The 17,915-nt window shown below is 37.0% G+C and overlaps 1 protein-coding gene across 1 annotated transcript in view; it reads left to right on the top strand.

Moving 5' to 3' along the window:
* LOC108717831 (cysteine-rich motor neuron 1 protein) overlaps positions 1 to 17,915 on the top strand; it is a 537,917-nt gene that overhangs the window by 236,114 nt on the left and 283,888 nt on the right. Inside the window, exon 3 of the mRNA XM_018265214.2 lies at positions 16,448 to 16,690. Coding sequence (XP_018120703.1) covers positions 16,448 to 16,690 — 243 coding nt within the window. The remainder of the gene's footprint in view (positions 1 to 16,447; positions 16,691 to 17,915) is intronic.

Raw genomic sequence — 17,915 nt, forward strand, 5'->3', positions numbered from 1 at the left:
GCAACCTCGACATGTCTGAGATGCCGGATTTTCAGATTCGGACTTTTACATCCTCTGGGTTTAATAAATTCCGAAAAATTTGTGATTTTTTTAAAAGACCAATTTTATAAAAAAAAAAAAAAAGAAATCACGAATTTTTCATGATTTTTGCATTTGGAGTTTATTAAATAACCCCCTTAAAGATTGAGAACATTTTTAAAAAGCAAAAAAATATGTCCCTACATGTTGAAACCAAACCATATGCTTAAGAAATGATCACTCTAGGTTGCCACCAAGGCAGCAAGAAATGTTTGATAACTTGTTTTTATTATTATTAGTATTATTATTTTTTATAGCTTCATCAGTAAGTTAAGTAGATATTGTTAAAGACATTACAACATCTTTGGTCTTGAAAAGACAATACAACGGAGGCTTCTACCTGCTGTTTAAATTATTTACAGCCTTATTTTTTAAATAAACATCTGTAGAAACAAGAACTTTATAGTTTCTGAAGGTGGTTTGCTGAATACTTTTTTGTTTTATTTATTTTTCATTTGTACAGTCTGAGATGGCTTCTTGGATATAGAGATGTTTGCAGGTGATGCCTAACCTTCTGTGAGTTTCTGTTTACCAATGTCCGCTGTTAATTGTCCTGCAGGCAATGTCTCTACTTCCACCTGCCAAGGCTGAATATCAGATTTTCTGTAGAATCAAAGATCTGACAGTGCAAGTTGCTCTGAGGTTCACATCTCTCTCATAGTCGCTCCTCGCTTTCTTCCCTTTCTTGATACAGTACTTCATCTGAGATAGGAAGAAGGGCTTCCTTCTGGAATTACTTGAATTCACCAGATTCATATATTGTTCAATTTGGCCGTCACCCGAGCAGCTGGCTAGCACTGAACTGAGATAATATATTATCTTTCTGCCAAAACCTTCCAGTAAGATCAAGCTAATTTTTGTTTCCCTGATAATGTAGAACAGACATTTTTATTACGACTATTTCCCAGAATGATATTGAAAAGCCTATTTTTATGTTAAACTTTGAAGTTTAAGCAGTCCCACATAGCAAAGTATTATATATTTTGGCCTAATAATTAAAATGTCTCTCCTTTTCATTCCTGAGATCAAGTAGTGCCATATAACCTATACATCTCCTTGACAATACATATTTGATTCTATAGATTAATTTCAATTATCACTTGGGCAATCGTTTATGGTTAAATGATGTGTTATTGGGAATCTTTATACACTGCCAGTTGGGATTACCTTATGTTTTTCTTAATTATGTTAGGGTTATTAGACCAAAGTTACAACAGTAAAAGCAAGCAAAATATGCACAATAGAAAAAAAATTTTTTTAGCTGCAGCTCTTCAAGTTGGTGTAACCCTACACTGAAAGGTATGCACATGAAACTGATGGAATCCCACAGGTAAAGGCCAAGCCAATATCACATGATTTAATTATTAATTAAATCTTACTATTTTGGGATTTTTGCGCAAAGATCTAAAAAATTTGGACTTTTTGTGAAAAAAGCCAGAACGATTCGGAAAACAAATCCGAAAGAAAAGGTACGATTCGTGTTTTTGCTCGCTTTTATCAAGTTTGTCCCCAATTTGATTAAATTGTGTTTTTTTGAAAAACAAATAAGGTCCAATCGTGGATTCTAGTTTGTTCTGACTTTTTTGTCTGTGTAAAAATACCCCTACCATCATTTTCCACAAACATTTAGCAAATGTATAAGCTGCATGGTTGCTTTGGGTTTATAAGGCTGCGCAAAGGCAAGGGCCAACTATTCATGGCAGTGCCAGATATAGTCAGCTCTGTGAATTAGAGGCTTACAACAGGGAGAAAACAGTGTTGAACTGGCCCACTGGGATGCCAAGATAACTTCTGTTAAGCCTGTATGTCAATCAACCCTCCTGTTCCTAACTAAATGGCCTATTTCAGGTACATTCCCTAATTCTGTATGGGAACGCAGAGGCAAAATAGGTAGATGGATAGATTATAGTATGTAAAGAAAACAGACCACGGAGGTTGAGTGAGGCGAGGAGATCGAATAGTCTGGGTTGTGGGCCTAAGGCTTTCTGGTGGGCCCCAGCATCCCGAGTCCTACCATGGCAGTGTTAAAGCAGATTTCCATGGTCACAAAAGGATGCATGCCTGTGACAACACCACCGCCGATAAGAGAGACTAAGGGCCTTATTTATCAAAATCCAAATTTATTTAATTATTTTTTGAAAACGACTACTGATTTTTTCCCCATCTTTATTAATACATTTTCCCAAAAATTGCCTGTGCCGGAAAAAAACACGAAACATTTGTGAAAAATTCAGATCATACAAATTTTTCCGACTTTCCCCAAGAAAACTTGGACTTTTTCGGATTTTTACCCAAAAACCACAAAATCTTCCGATTATTGCACGAAATTGCGCGCAGATTGAGATATCTAAGTGACTTCTCCCATTGATTTATTTGCAATCTTGGCAGGTCTGAGATTCAGACTTTTTCCATCCTTCCATTTTTTTCGGGTTTTTGGCATTCAGACTAATCCCCTTACTGTGATAAGAGGTCTTCACCATGTATTATATGTGGTGAAGTTGCCACTCATAGGGATGTATATATTAACATTCTCACCTCTATTTGTAGAGCACTTTTGAAGGCCTTTTCCTAATGTTTATAACGTCAAGAATGCCACCAGGCTCTAATGTAACTAATGTATAGTAGCACTGGACTGGGAGATTGGAAGACTTCCTTATGTTGATCAATAGCCCGTCTGGCAGTTCTATTTATATTATTCCTTGCTGCTTCTGAAAGTTTAGACTCCCTGATTAAGTTACGTGTTTGATATAGCAATAAATATTATGCACAGCCAGCAGTGGCTCCTTATATAGGAAGTGAACAGCAAACATTGGGATAGCATTGGGAAACCGAAGAACTGTTTACTTTTCTAAACACTTCAGTTATGCCCTGTAACTAGTTTGCCTTCCCTTTCCAAACTCAGTAAGGATCTTATGACATGAAGCAGCCACAGTGTGCCAATGTTCCTGGCTGACAACTGCATTACTGGCACATATGTTTCCCTCTAGTTTCTCCGTTATACATCAAAATTACAATTTTCTTAAGGGGGGGTTTATAACATGGTTGTTATTTTCTGAGGGATTATTTATAGATTTTTTTTTACATTTAAGTAATTTAAATAATAATCTAACTCCCCTGGGACATGAAACACATGATTGCATTACCTTGGATGATAAAACTTCAAAGCGTCACTAATGTTCAAATTTTTTACAAGAAATACATTATTTTATAATATACAAGTAAGAGTGATTCAGTGACAAATGAAATCATTTAGCATGAATTATAACTGATGATGTCACTAAGCACCATTTATAATATAATTATATATAATAATTTATATATAGAATTTGCATAATATTCATGGCTCTTGTGTATTCAAATAAAAATGTATGTGTGTGTGTTAGGGTTGCCACCTTTTTTGTTTGAGGAAAACTGGCACGGGATATTGGGGGGGGCAGGCTGGATGACATCAGGGGCAGGGCAGGTGATGTAGAGGAGGGATGTGGCATAAGGGGCGGGACTGATGATGTGGCAATCAGAGATTGGCTGTTCGCCATGTCAATTACTTCAATATGCTGTCCGGATTTCCTAATTTCCCATCCAAAAACCAGGCTGCCCGGGTGAAATCCGGACAGGTGTCAACCCTAGTGTCTGTGTGTCTAAATACCATAGCATTTTATGGTATTTGTATTTTAACAGTGACAATGAATTATGAAAGTATAGAATAATGTATGAGAAATCATAAAGTATGAGGGAATACAGGCACTGCTGCCGTATGATTTCTCAACGCTCTACATTATACAGGTTCTGTGTCGATTCTCTTTAATTGACTTTCTAAAAGTAAAAGTGAAAATATTACAATTAACCCAAGTTAAACTGTGCTTAATATAGATCACCTTTGTTGTTGGTAAAGCCAGATTTCAGCTGAATATATTTTGATAGCACTGACAATAAAATCATGCTGAACCTTTTCTTTGCATTTACAATGCACTTCAGTTTTGTCAGACAAAAGCCCACTCTTTGCACAACCCTCTGCCATATTTTTAATGGGCCTTTTAAACTTTTTCTTCTGTGAGCTTTCAAAGCAAATGCATCTCTTTCATGAGTGAATGTTTTATTTTCGAAATGGAGGAACACTCCACAACTCAGATGCTCTGCTTACAACACGCTCCGGAATATGAACAGCTTGGAATTCAATTTTTTTTTCATTATGTCCCTGATCTGTGATGTTCTCCTGTTTCCATCTCATTTGCGCCTCATTTCAGAAAGCATTAGTGAGAGGTCCAGTGACGTCTGTCTTTGCCTATGTTTTCAGCATTCATCTAAAATAACAATGCTGCTATTGGTGTATGAATCACTGCCTATAATAGATATTTTCCTGTTGCCTTGATTGACTTTACATTTTGGAAAATATTTTATATTAACAAAAACAAGTCTGTGTCAAAGGCACATGCTGTAATATATTATTGTTGCTTAATACATTTGCAGAAAACATAATAGAAAAGTACAGGCCAACAGGTAAAGCAATCAGTGTTATAAAATGCCCAGCAACCTTTTAAGATTTGTAAATGATAAACAGGTGAATATTTTGTATCTATTAATAGCATTCATCATTAATTTCTTACATCAATTTTCTGTAAGGCATTCAGACATAGGCTATAATGTGAAAAGAATAGACCTTTTCTGTGTGTTTATAGCTACAGCAGAAAAACAACTTCTATGGGTACAGTTGCGTTGGTAGCTACTGAGAATGTTCCTACAGGAAGCCCCTTTTCCTGGATGGTCAAAAACTGGCAATATCAATCCTTAAAAGATGTTAAGCTGTTAGTATTGCTTGCTTTATTTGTGTGCCTACTTTGGTGTACAAGGCTAAGGGGCCGATTCACTAAATTCGAGTGAAGTATTTGAAGTAAAAAAACTTTGAATTTCGAAGTATTTTTTGGGCTACTTCGACCATCGAATGGGCTACTTCGACCTTCGACTATGACTTCGAATCGAAGGATTTGAACTAAAAATCGTTCGACTATTCGACCGTTCGATAGTCGAACCCCTTAGTTCGGCAGCTAAAAGCTACCGAAGTCAATGTTAGCCTATGGGGAAGGTCCCCATAGGCTTTCCTAAGTTTTTTTGATCGAAGGATATTCCTTCGATCGTTGGATTAAAATCCTTCGAATCATTCGATTCGAAGGATTTAATCGTTCGATCGAAGGAATAATCCTTCGATCGTACGATCGCAGTATTTGTGCTAAATCCTTCGACTTCGATATTCGAAGTCGAAGGATTTCAATTCCTAGTCGAATATCGAGGGTTAATTAACCCTCGATATTCGACCCTTAGTGAATCAGCCCCTTAATCATAGGCTAACTTTCTTTAGACAAGTACAAAATATTTTAAGGAGAAGATTTAAAGAACTCATTGTTTTATATTAGCCTATAAATTAATTGTCCTTGGGTGACACAAAATGCATAAGGCTTTTTACTTTTTGTACTATTTAAACGTTTTTCTGGATTCTACTTTCTGGTTTTCCGGATAGGTGCCTGCCTACAATCAATTTTCTTTGATTTACTCCCCTTTGCTGAAAGTCTAGGGCATGAGCACCCGGACCCACCGTAGAAAGTGGTAAGATTATACAACTGCCACAGGATCCAGCTTTCTGTGTTTTTAAATTGGATATACCTTTTCCCATTCACCCCGGCCCCCCTAAAAAAAAATACATTCGCCACTCAGAACTGTTAACTTACAGAAACTACACCATACACCAAGAATGTCAAACTGTCATACCATGATGTGCTGCTTGCTCTGCCAGACACCCTTCACAGCCACATTGGATGACTACATAGAGCAGGCAACCAAAACTCATCTCTCCTAGGATCCAAACCCATAGATAAGTAAATACAACCACACTTGGTTGAACTGGTTGTCATTTTACCCAGACCTGCCCTTGGCAAGAATTCTACTTCCTAACCCATTAAGTGTGATATGCAAGCAATCTGCTACTTCATAATTATTTCTAAAGGTGGGCAGGTGCTGATCCCTGTGTCTGTTCTCCAGAATTGATGATATTCAAACCCTACCCGGCCTGGCATGTCCGCTGTCTTTATAGACCCGCACCTGACCCCCAATCTATGATGTTATGAAAGAGGTTGGCGCAGGGCAGATGTGCAACTATAAATAGAATCTGCGGGAGGCAGAAAGTGGAGTAAGGTTGTGGGCAGGGATAGAGCTCCACCTGAACCCACCCACAACTCAACAATCTTATGCAGAATTCCGCCCAAACCTGGAAGTTTTGGGCTGGCCCGCACATCGTTAGCTTAATTATATCTCCCTTAATTGAAAGGCATGTAAGTGGATACCCATATGCTTTCCATTACCTTTTGAGTAAAAACAAAACGTGATAACGTTGTGCTAATGTTTTGCACTTTGCACTCCTTCAGTAAATGAACACAAATCTCTTGCATCATATAACAACATTGTATGTGCTGAAAATCTGCTTCTAGTACCTTTTAAAGAACTAAAACCTAAAAATGAATAGGGCTAAAAATGCCATCTTTTATATACCGCACTTATTGCACCAGTCTAAAGTTTCAGCTTCTCAATAGCAGCAATGATCCAGGACTTCAAACTTGTCACAGGGGGTCACCATCTTGGAAAGAGTCTGCGACACTCACATGCTCAGTGGACTTTGAGCAGCTGTTGAGAAGCTAAGCTTAGGGGTCGTTGCAAATCATCAAGCAGAAAATGAGGTTTGTCTGTAATATAAGCTGATGCTACAGGGCTTATTATTAAATTCTGATGCTAATTGCACTGGTTTCTGTCCTGCCATGTTGTAATTATCCATATTAATTACTAATCAGCCTTATATTGTGACATTTATATTCTATTTGTACTGTATATTTTGAGTCAGTCCCTAAGCTCAGTAACTGACAGCACCATGGAGCATGTGCAGTGAATCAGCAGAAAAGAAGATGGGGAGCAACTGGGGCATCTTTGGAGACACAGATCTTTACTGCTAAAGAGGTTGGAGGAGTGTTTAAACTAGGCAAGGGGGGGTGGGTGAGATAAAGGATTATGGGGAAGCTAGTGTAGACGGGGCAGTGGGGTTAGTAAGGGGTCATGGGGGAGGAGTGAGGGGGGCATACAGTTTACCAGCTAAGGAGGTCCCTCTGTTACAAGGAAAACAGAATAATACTAACTTAACGTATAATTCTTCACTAAGTAATGCACATTTCAAAAGTAAAAGTAGTAACCTCCGCTGTATGCTGGCAAATGCACGGAGTTTGTCAGGTAAAATGGGAGACCTAGAATTAATTGCATGCTCTAAAAATTATGATATAATTGGTATCACTGAGACCTGGTGGGATGAAACATGTGACTGGATTGTGAATTTAAATGGTTACACCCTTTTTAGGAGGGACAGAGGGATTAAAAAGGGTGGAGGAGTGTGTTTGTATGTTAAGCCTGAATTAAAGCCATGCGCTAAAGAAATAAAAATAGCTGGCACTGGTGAGGGTGTAGAATCACTCTGGGTAGAGATTTCGACTGGGCAAAAGGTATCAAAAAGAATTATCATTGGTGTATGCTATAAACCACCTCGTATAAGTGTCGAGTATGAAGCTCAGCTACTCTTGCAGATACAAGCGGCTTCACAGCTGGGTCAAGTTGTTGCTATGGGTGACTTCAATTATCCAGACATTGACTGGGGTAATGGGGTTGCTAAGACAGAAAAAGCTAGTAGGTTTGTAAATATGCTGAATGACAACTTTTTATTCCAGCTCGTTCAAGAACCTACTAGGAATAACTCACTTTTGGACCTTGTAATAACTAACAATACTGAACTCATCTCTAACATTTGTGTGGGTGAGCATTTAGGGAATAGTGATCATAACATGGTCTCCTTTGAGATTCTGTTGCAGAAGCAATTCTATAAGGGAGTAACTAAAACACTAAATTTCAGACGTGCAAACTTTGACAGTATAAAGGCATCTCTGCAACATATTAAGTGGGAAATGCTTTTCACAGGGTTAAACACAGAACAAAAATGGGAAGTCTTTAAAATGCTGCTTAATAAATATACTTGTCAGTATATTCCACTTGTAAGCAAGGAATGTCGTTGCAAAGCAAAACCTTTTTGGTTCAATAGAAGCGTTGGTGTTGAGGTGGGTAAGAAAAGACGTGCTTTTAAGGCTTTCAAGTTAGCTGGTACAGCCGAAACATTTATAAGATACAAGGAGGCCAATAAATCATGCAAAGAAGCTATAAGGAAAGCTAAAATTGCTATAGAAAAGGATATTGCAGCAAGCAGTAAAAAAAATCCAAAATTATTTTTTAAATATGTCAATAGTAAAAAAATGAAGCAGGAAGGGGTGGGACCCTTACTATCAGAGGGGGGTCAGCTGGTTGATGAAAACAAAATAAAAGCGCAGATTCTGAACTCGTATTTTTCATCTGTCTACACAAATGAAGAACCAGTAAGTGAAGGTTTCCTTCTTAACACTCCCAATTCTAGTAATACAACTAATGATGCATGGTTCACACATGAAGAAATTCAAAAGAGACTTGAACATGTTAAGATTAACAAAGGTCCAGGGCCAGATGGTATTCATCCCAGGGTAATTAGCGAGCTTAGCTCTGTGATTGCCAAACCTCTTTACTTAATTTTTCAGGATTCATTGAGATCTGGCATAGTGCCGAGAGACTGGCGAATTGCTAATGTGGTGCCTCTATTCAAAAAAGGATCCCGTTCTCAGCCTCAAAACTATAGGCCAGTTAGTCTGACGTCAGTATTAGGAAAGCTTTTCGAAGGGTTAATAAAGGATAAGATACTGGACTTCATAGCAAATCATAATACTATGAGTTTGTGCCAGCATAGTTTTATGCGTAATAGATCTTGCCAGACTAACTTAATTTCTTTTTACGAGAATGTAAGTAGAGACCTCGATTCTGGGATGGCAGTGGATGTGATTTACTTAGACTTTGCTAAAGCATTTGATACAGTGCCACACAAAAGGTTACTGGTTAAATTAAGGAATGTTGGCCTGGAACATAGTATTTGTACCTCGATAGAGAACTGGCTAAAAGATAGACTACAAAGAGTGGTGGTAAATGGAACATTTTCTAATTGGACCAGTGTTGTTAGTGGAGTACCGCAGGGCTCTGTACTAGGTCCCTTGCTTTTCAACTTGTTTATTAATGACCTGGAGGTGGGCATTGAAAGTACTGTTTCAATTTTTGCAGATGATACTAAATTGTGCAGAACTATAGGTTCCATGCAGGATGCTGCCACTTTGCAAAGTGATCTGTCTAAACTGGAAAACTGGGCAGCAAACTGGAAAATGAGGTTCAATGTTGATAAATGCAAGGTTATGCACTTTGGCAAAAATAATATAAATGCAAGTTATACACTAAATGGCAATGTGTTGGGAGTTTCCTTAAATGAAAAGGATCTAGGGGTCTTTGTAGATAACACGTTGTCTAATTCTGGGCAGTGTCATTCTGTGACTACTAAAGCAAATAAAGTTCTGTCTTGCATAAAAAAGGGCATTAACTCAAGGGATGAAAACATAATTATGCCTCTTTATAGGTCCCTGGTAAGGCCTCATCTGGAGTATGCAGTTCAGTTTTGGACTCCAGTCCTTAAGAGGGATATAAATGAGCTGGAGAGAGTGCAGAGACGTGCAACTAAATTGGTTAGAGGGACGGAAGACTTAAATTATGAGGGTAGACTGTCAAGGTTGGGGTTGTTTTCTCTGGAAAAAAGGCGCTTGCGAGGGGACATGATTACACTTTACAAGTACATTAGAGGACATTATAGACAAATGGCAGGGGACCTTTTTACCCATAAAGTGGATCACCGTACCAGAGGCCACCCCTTTAGACTAGAAGAAAAGAACTTTCATTTGAAGCAACGTAGAGGGTTCTTCACAGTCAGGACAGTGAGGTTGTGGAATGCACTGCCGGGTGATTTTGTGATGGCTGATTCAGTTAATGCCTTTAAGAATGGCTTGGATGATTTTTTGGACAGACATAATATTAAAGGCTATTGTGATACTAAACTCTATAGTTAATATAGGTATGGGTATATAGAATTTTAATTAAAAGTAGGGAGGGGTGTGTGTATGGATGCTGGGTTTTCATTTGGAGGGGTTGAACTTGATAGACTTTGTCTTTTTTCAACCCAATTTAACTATGTAACTAACTATGTAAGGGCTGTGGTTGCCTTGGGCTTGTACAGAAGCACAAAACATAATATACAACATTTCTAGCCTACTTCTTTAGTTTAACTTTCCTTGTCCTTTAAGTGCAAAGATGCAGGCAAGCAATGTTCTCTGCATAAACACATTTACTATAAAAGTGTATAGATTTCTCTTAATAAAATAATTGCACAGCTATCTTACGGTAAACAATTTTGTGGTTTTGTAACTATGCTAGGCTTTGCAGTTTCATTTGCTTTTGAATTGACCTCAGAATTGATGAATAATATTGCACTTGTTATGCCGATATATCTCTGTCTTTGGCTTGCCTTAATCAAAGGGAGTGCCTTGGTCATGTATAACATCCAGAATGTTGTTTTCAGATCACTAGGAAGTCTACTAAAACACACGACTACTAGAAATTAGGGTTCACAGTACTACATAGCTAACACTGTGAAAAATCAGTTTATATTATGCATTTATATAATGCTCTTGGGTCTAATACGTTGGTGTGCCTGGAATGTGAGCATTAAATTAAATGCTACATTTAAAGAACAGTAACACCAAAATGTTAAAGTTTTTTAAAGTAATTAAAATATAATGTACTTTTGCACTACATGGATATAACTGATATGTTTGCTTCAGAAACACTACTATAGTTTGTATAAATAAGCTGCTGTGTAGCCATTCAAAGGAGTAAAGGCTCAGGTTACACAGCAGATAAATAAGCTTTGTAGAACATAATGGTGTATATCTGTTAACTGCTATGTAAACCTGTGATATTTAATCCAATTTAATTGCCTCCATTGTTACAGAGCAACTTAATTATATAAATTATAGTGTAGGTATGGAGCCTTTTATCCAGAATGCTCAGGACCTGAGGTTTTCCAGATTACTGATCTTTCCCTACTTTGGATCTTCTGCTGTAAAATCATGTAAACATCAAATAAACCAAATAGGCTGTTTTTTTCTTCCAATAAGGATTGATTATATCTTAGTTTGGATCAAGTACAATGTACTGTTTTATTATAACAGAGAAAAAGATATTTATTTTTTAAAATAAGTGGATTTTTTGGGGTAAAATGGAGTCTGTGGAAGATGGCCTTTCAATAATTCAGAGCTTTATGCATAATCGGTTTCTGGATAATAGATCCCATACATGGAATGTTTCTGAACAAAGTCAGTTTTACCAGTGAAGGGCAACATGCATGGCTAAAAAGGTATAAGAGATCCCCCACTAGTATGTAAAGAAAGGCTACTGGGCGGGCAGGGTGTGCATTTTAATTCATAAGATGGTGTTCAATGATATTAAAGTATTCCTATAAAATCCTACAACATATTGGCATCATTAAAATAACATATTTTTTGTATGCAGTGTTTAGGATTAATTTACTTTGTAAAGAGGTTAAATAGAATATTTCTGCAGTCAAGATATAGTAAATGAAACCTGATACCCCATATTGTACATTTTAAAGATTTCAGAAGCCACTGAAGATTTGCTGAAGGGGGGATGAGACCACATAGAGGCACAAGGCCACCGACAAAGCTTTTAAGTATAGGTTACTGAACTTCAAGTATCAACAAATGCTTTTGAATTTTAGTTACGGAATATGCTATCTCTTATTTTTAGGTATGCACCGAATCCAGGATTCGGTTCGGGATTTTTCAGAAGGATTCAGATTCGCCCGAATCCTTGTGCCTGGCCAAACCGAATCCGAATCCTAATTTGCATATGTAAATTAGTGGCTGGTAGGGAAATCACATGACTTTTTATCCCAAAAGAAGGTTTTTTTACCACTTTTTCCTTTCCTGCCCCTACTTTGCATATGCATATGCAAATTAGGGTTTGGATTTGGTTCGGTATTCGGCCGAATCTTTCACTAAGGATTCAGGGATTTGGCCGAATCCCAAATAGTGGATTTGGTACATTCCTACTTATTTTGTATAAGTTGCATGAATAAGTCATGATGGCGCAGTGGATAGCATTGATGCCTTGCAGCACTGAGGTCCTATTTTTGATTTCAGCAATGGTACTATCCACAAGTAGTGATGGGCGAATTTATTAGCCAGGAGCGTATTTGAGGCGAATTCCTGTGATTCGCTGCCGGCGAATAAATTCTCGAAACCGTCGTGAAAATTCGCCAGCGTCAAAAAATTTTACGCCGGAATATGTTTTTATTGGACACGGCACATTTTTATCAAAATCGAGACGCCGGCGCCATTTCCCGAATTTTTCGCCGTTTCCCGAATTTTGCTAGATTTTCAGCGAAACGCCCCAAATTCGCCTATCACTATCCACAAGGATTACTGTAAATATGTTCTTCTCATGTCTGCATGGGTTTTGTCTCGGTACTCTGGTTTCCGCTCACACTTCACTCCAAAATCGTATTGTTCTACTGGGTCATTGGTTGATGTAAATAATGTGTGTTCTCTGTGGGGTAGTTATAGATATAATTAATCTTTATTGGAATCAAAACCAGCCTATTTTGTCTATTTAATGTTTACATGATTTTCTAGTAGACTTAAGGTATGAAGATCCAAATTATGTAAAGATCCGTTATCTGGGAAGCACCGAGCATATCTGTATATTAAATTATGACACTCACGCAGTAAATCATATCCTTAAAAGTTGAGTTTATTTTCCCTTAGGGAATCACAAGTCCTGCAGCCTACTTCACTTTTTTCCTGAACAAATTATCCATTTTTTAGCTCCACAGTAATATATTTTTTGTATGTTTTTCCTCCTATAATGTGATTCTTTGATATTGGTCCTGCTGACTTGGCTCGTTTGCCTCAAGGGCAAAACATACCAAAACTGAACCTGTTAACCTGAGAGGTAGTTCCTATTAGCATATATATTGCTATAATCATCATTATTAATATTAATGACTTCAGGTATCTCCATTTGCACTTGTCAGCCTAATTGCAGGTTCAGGGCTTGCCATGGCTGTACTGCTTGTCATAAATGAGCTGATAAAAAGATTTCTTTGTTATAAGTTTGAGAGTAAAATTGGATTGTTTCAATGAGCAGCAGCCACTACACTCTAATAAGCCAATCTCAAGTAGCAGGTCAGAGGAAAGCCAACAACTTATTAACGTAATTGACTCCGAAAAATTCAGTAACCTTAAACTATCCACTGTCCTTCTTTGTATGCTAGGAAAACACAATGTTCTTGGCTTTCTACCGCACGTAGCGACATCACACATAACTCAAAGCTTATCTTTTTGACAAATGATTTGGTTATAATTGCTCCAAAAACAGTTTATGCACCATCTTAAGCCATTACGATTAATCACATTTAAAAATCGTGCTTCATTTAAAAGATGTGACAATTGTTGTGCCCTTTATCATTGCAAAAATAACTTTGGTTTATAGAGAGATATTAAGGCAAAGAGAGGAGAAGGTTTTCACAACCTTCTGCTTATTGATATTCCTTACTTAGTCAATTAAAGGGACAGACGCCCCATTTTTTTACATGAGTTTAATCAGTTTGACTTATGTTAAAAAGGTGCATAAACACTATAGGAACTGTTTTATATCTATCTATATATATATATATATATATATATATATATATATATATATATATATATATATATATATATATATTTTTTTTTTATAAACACAGATATACATGATCCCTCAGATTAAAGGAACTGTAACACCAAAAATGAAGGAATGACAATATAATATACTGGTGCCCTGCACCTGATGTGTGATGTGCTTTCAGAAACACGACTATATTTTAAATAAATAAGCTGCCCACCTCCCAACTGTTCCGTTTTTAGAGGGACAGTCCCTCTTTTGACAGCTCAACCTGCAGTCCTTCATTTGTACTGGAAAATCCAGTTTTTCTCTGCACTGAACAGCCAGAAAAAGAAACAATGTTTATAAATTAATTAGCTTTTGGCAGAGAGCCCAGAACAGCCACCATGTGCATTTGGAAACTTTTGTAACAATTTCAGATAAGCAAATAAGTAATTGTAACAATATAATACAACAGGTCTCTTGGGGAAGCTGTGACTCACAGTTTAAAGGGCAATTCACCTTCATTGGCAAAACTGTAATAACTGGGGGAAAAAAACACAGAAATGTGTTAAAACTTTCATAACCTGCTAAATTTTGTAAAATGAACATGGTAATTCGGGGGATGTGGCCACAAAAATTAGCTTTTTAAAAAAAAATGTTGTCCCTCTTTTTATTTCCAAAATGTTGGGAGGTATGAGCCTTGCAGAATCTTTCAGCCCTTCCCTGATGAAGCAGTTGTATAATCCATGATCTTTCTTATAAAGAGATATTTTTCTAATAATACCACCAGTGTCTGTATCTTCTTTAATGTGCAAACCCATTGTAGGAAAATTGTGTATTTAAAGCTGCCGTTTATAGGGGGTGCTTTTTGGGCAGATTGCATCTTGTTATAAACTATATTTATATTAGCTGTAGTAGTGTGCTCTTCATATTTGGCTTACTTTTCGGGGCTAAACTCAAATTTTCCCATTATAGTAATAATAAAAATCGACCTAACTCCCAACTACCATCTGGCTTAATTTACTAAAAATTTGGATTGAAAATTGTCTTTGACTTTTTCAAATTGTCGCGCGTAAAACATGAATTGTTCAGATTATCGAATGTAACCATTATAAAACAGCCACAAACATCATGAAAGCAAAAAAACATCTTCCAGTTGTAAAAGGGACCATCTGCCCTTGACTTATACATTACTTTGCCAGGTTTTAGCTGGAGTATTTTCAGATTCAGATTTTAAGCAGCTTCAGAGTATAATAAATCTCGAAAAATTCAAGGTTTTTTTCCTCTACAAAATGTTTCTATTAGAAAATGTAACCAGAAAAATTTGAGGTTCAATAAATAGCCCTGTAATGTATGTTTTTGAAGCTGCTTATTAAAGCTTGCAGTATACATTTGTTTCCAGTGGTGCCATGTGCAACAATAGAAATGTAGAATCTAATTAGAGTATACAGTATATGTGAGCTAGTCTGTATTCATGATGGACATATACATATACACACTGCATTATTGATGGTGATCCATATCTGTAACTAGAGTTGGCTACACAGCTAGGCTTCCCCATATCATTTGTAGGGCTTGATATGACTGTTTTGAGTAGAGTTGTGCAGTATAAGTCTAAACTAATTGTTGATCAGCCTTGTAGGTTGCAGATTTAAAATATGTCCCGTTTAAAAGGTGAGGTGGTGACCAAAATTTCCAGAGTTTCCATAGTTGGTGTACTGTATGTTCCAAGTTATTAGTTGGCCAATAGAGAGGTTCTGCAGTTGATATTTTAGATTATTTCAGTTTGATGAAGGCAGAATGCTAGACTTAGGGGCAGATTTATGAAATGTCAAAGTCAAATTTTGAGCTAATTCTTGTGTACTTTGACTAGGGAATAGTTCAAATTTTAAAAAAATTCGAAAATCGAAATTTATCATGTACTGTCTCTTTAAAAATTCAACTTCAACCATTCGCCATCTAAAACCTGCCAAATTGCTGTTTTAGCCTATGGGGGACCTCATAGTACCCATTTGGAGTCAATTAGTGAACTTTGAAAAATCAAAGTTATTTTTTAGAAAAACGTCAAATTGAATTTGATCTAATTTAGCGCTGTTACTTAGATTTGTACGATTCGAATTTGATCGAAAACGGCCTATTCAAATGAAAACGGAACTATTCGGCCAAAAAAAAACAAACAAAAACGTTTTGATTTTTTTTGATACATTTTAATTGGTCTTTTTTAATTTGAATTTCAAAGTTATGGGAGTTCAAAAAAACTCTCTTTACTTCGAAATTCGACTCTTGATAAATCTGCCCCTAAGTATCACAATAACTGACTTTTATGAGGCTTTTAATCCAGATCCATTTAACACTGAAAAGATTCAGCAGAAAAACAATACACAATTCATTTATTTTAACATGTAATCTCTTAAAAAGTCTTTTCAATCAGCATTTTTCCACTGACATAATCTTATTTTTGGGGGACCTGGCTCATTTTGCCCCTCCCCCCTATTTTAGTGCAATTCAGAATCTACAGAAGTTTGTCACAGTGTTTTGCTTGTTGTTGATGTACTACAATGATCTTTATTATGCAGCGTCTAATGGTAAAATGGCGCTTTACTATTGGTCAGGAGAGTACTACTGTAGATTTCCTATCATCTTACCTGATCCCTTGTTCTTTATTATGCAGAGGAGAGGCCAGACTGCTCAGCAGCTCGATGTGAGGTCCAGTTCTCTCCACGTTGTGCCGAGGACTCCGTTTTAATAGAAGGCTATGCCCCACCTGGTGAATGCTGCCCACTGCCGAGCCGATGTGTGTGCAACCCAACCGGATGTCTACGGAAAGTCTGCCAGCCTGGTTACTTAAACATTTTGGTATCCAAAGCATCTGGAAAACCTGGGGAATGTTGTGACCTTTATGAATGCAAACCAGGTAACATCAATTAAGATTTTTAGTAGTGGTGTCTGTTTTCTATGTTGCAATTGGACTTGCCTAAAGGGGTGCTTTTTGTTGCCTTACTATTGAAAATTGGCAGAACCCTAAGGCACAATAATCTGTATAATAATTGATTTGTATGCACCACATCCATATACACCATATAGGGTAATTTTAGAGAGAGTGAAATAAAGAAGACCATACATTGGTGCCTATGATCTCCAATTAATCAGCCAACAGAATGGAGACCACACACACACACACACAATATGGTTGTACAATTTTGTTCAGAGCATGTAAATGATGGGAGCAGCAAGAAGTGAAGAGAAGCCATGACTCTTCTTCATTTCCCCATGTGTAGAAGCATAATGAACTGAAAGATGGTGCATCGGCAGATGAAAAGCAATAACCCAAGTATAGGATCTGTTATCTGAAAACCTGTTATCCAGGTTTACAGGAAAGCCATCTTCCATAGAATTCATTTAATCTTTTCTCTGTAATGATAACCGTTTCTCTGTAATAATAAAACAGTAGTTTGAACCAATAGTATTTTAAGCATAAAGCAAATATTGTGGAATCACTCACCAAAATATAGACATGGCCCAGGTGCTCCAGCCCCTCAGCTCAGGGGAACGGTCAATCCGTTTATAGAAACAAAAATGTTGGTGCAGGGCACACTGGCAAACTCACGTATTGATCAGACCAGAAAACAAGTTAAAAAATTGAAAGCTTTATTACATAGCCGTATTATTTTTTGGTCTGATCAATACGTGCGTTTGCCAGTGTGCCCTGCACCAACATTTTTGTTTCCATAATAATAAAACAGTACCTTGTACTTGATCCCAACTAAGATATAATTAATCCTTATTGATGTCAAAACAATCCTATTGGATCTATTTTATATTTCAATGAAGTATGGGGATCCAAATTACAGAAAGATCCCTTATCCGGAAAACCCCAGGTCCCAAGCATTTTGGTTAACAGGTTCCATACCTGTAGAGTACATAAATTTGGATGTGGATTGCAGGCCAGCATACATGCGCACATGTTGGGCATGCCCTGTGTTTACACCTTTACTTCTCTTTTAAACTGCTTTAGAGTCAAAGATGGATCCCTTATCCGGAAACCCAATATCCAGAAAGCTCCGAAGTACAGAATGGCTGTCTCCCATAGACTCCATTTTATCCAAATAATCCAAATTTTTAAAAAAGATTTCCTTTTT

The sequence above is a fragment of the Xenopus laevis genome, chromosome 5S, assembly GCF_017654675.1.
Source record: "Xenopus laevis strain J_2021 chromosome 5S, Xenopus_laevis_v10.1, whole genome shotgun sequence".
Lineage (NCBI taxonomy): Eukaryota > Metazoa > Chordata > Amphibia > Anura > Pipidae > Xenopus > Xenopus laevis.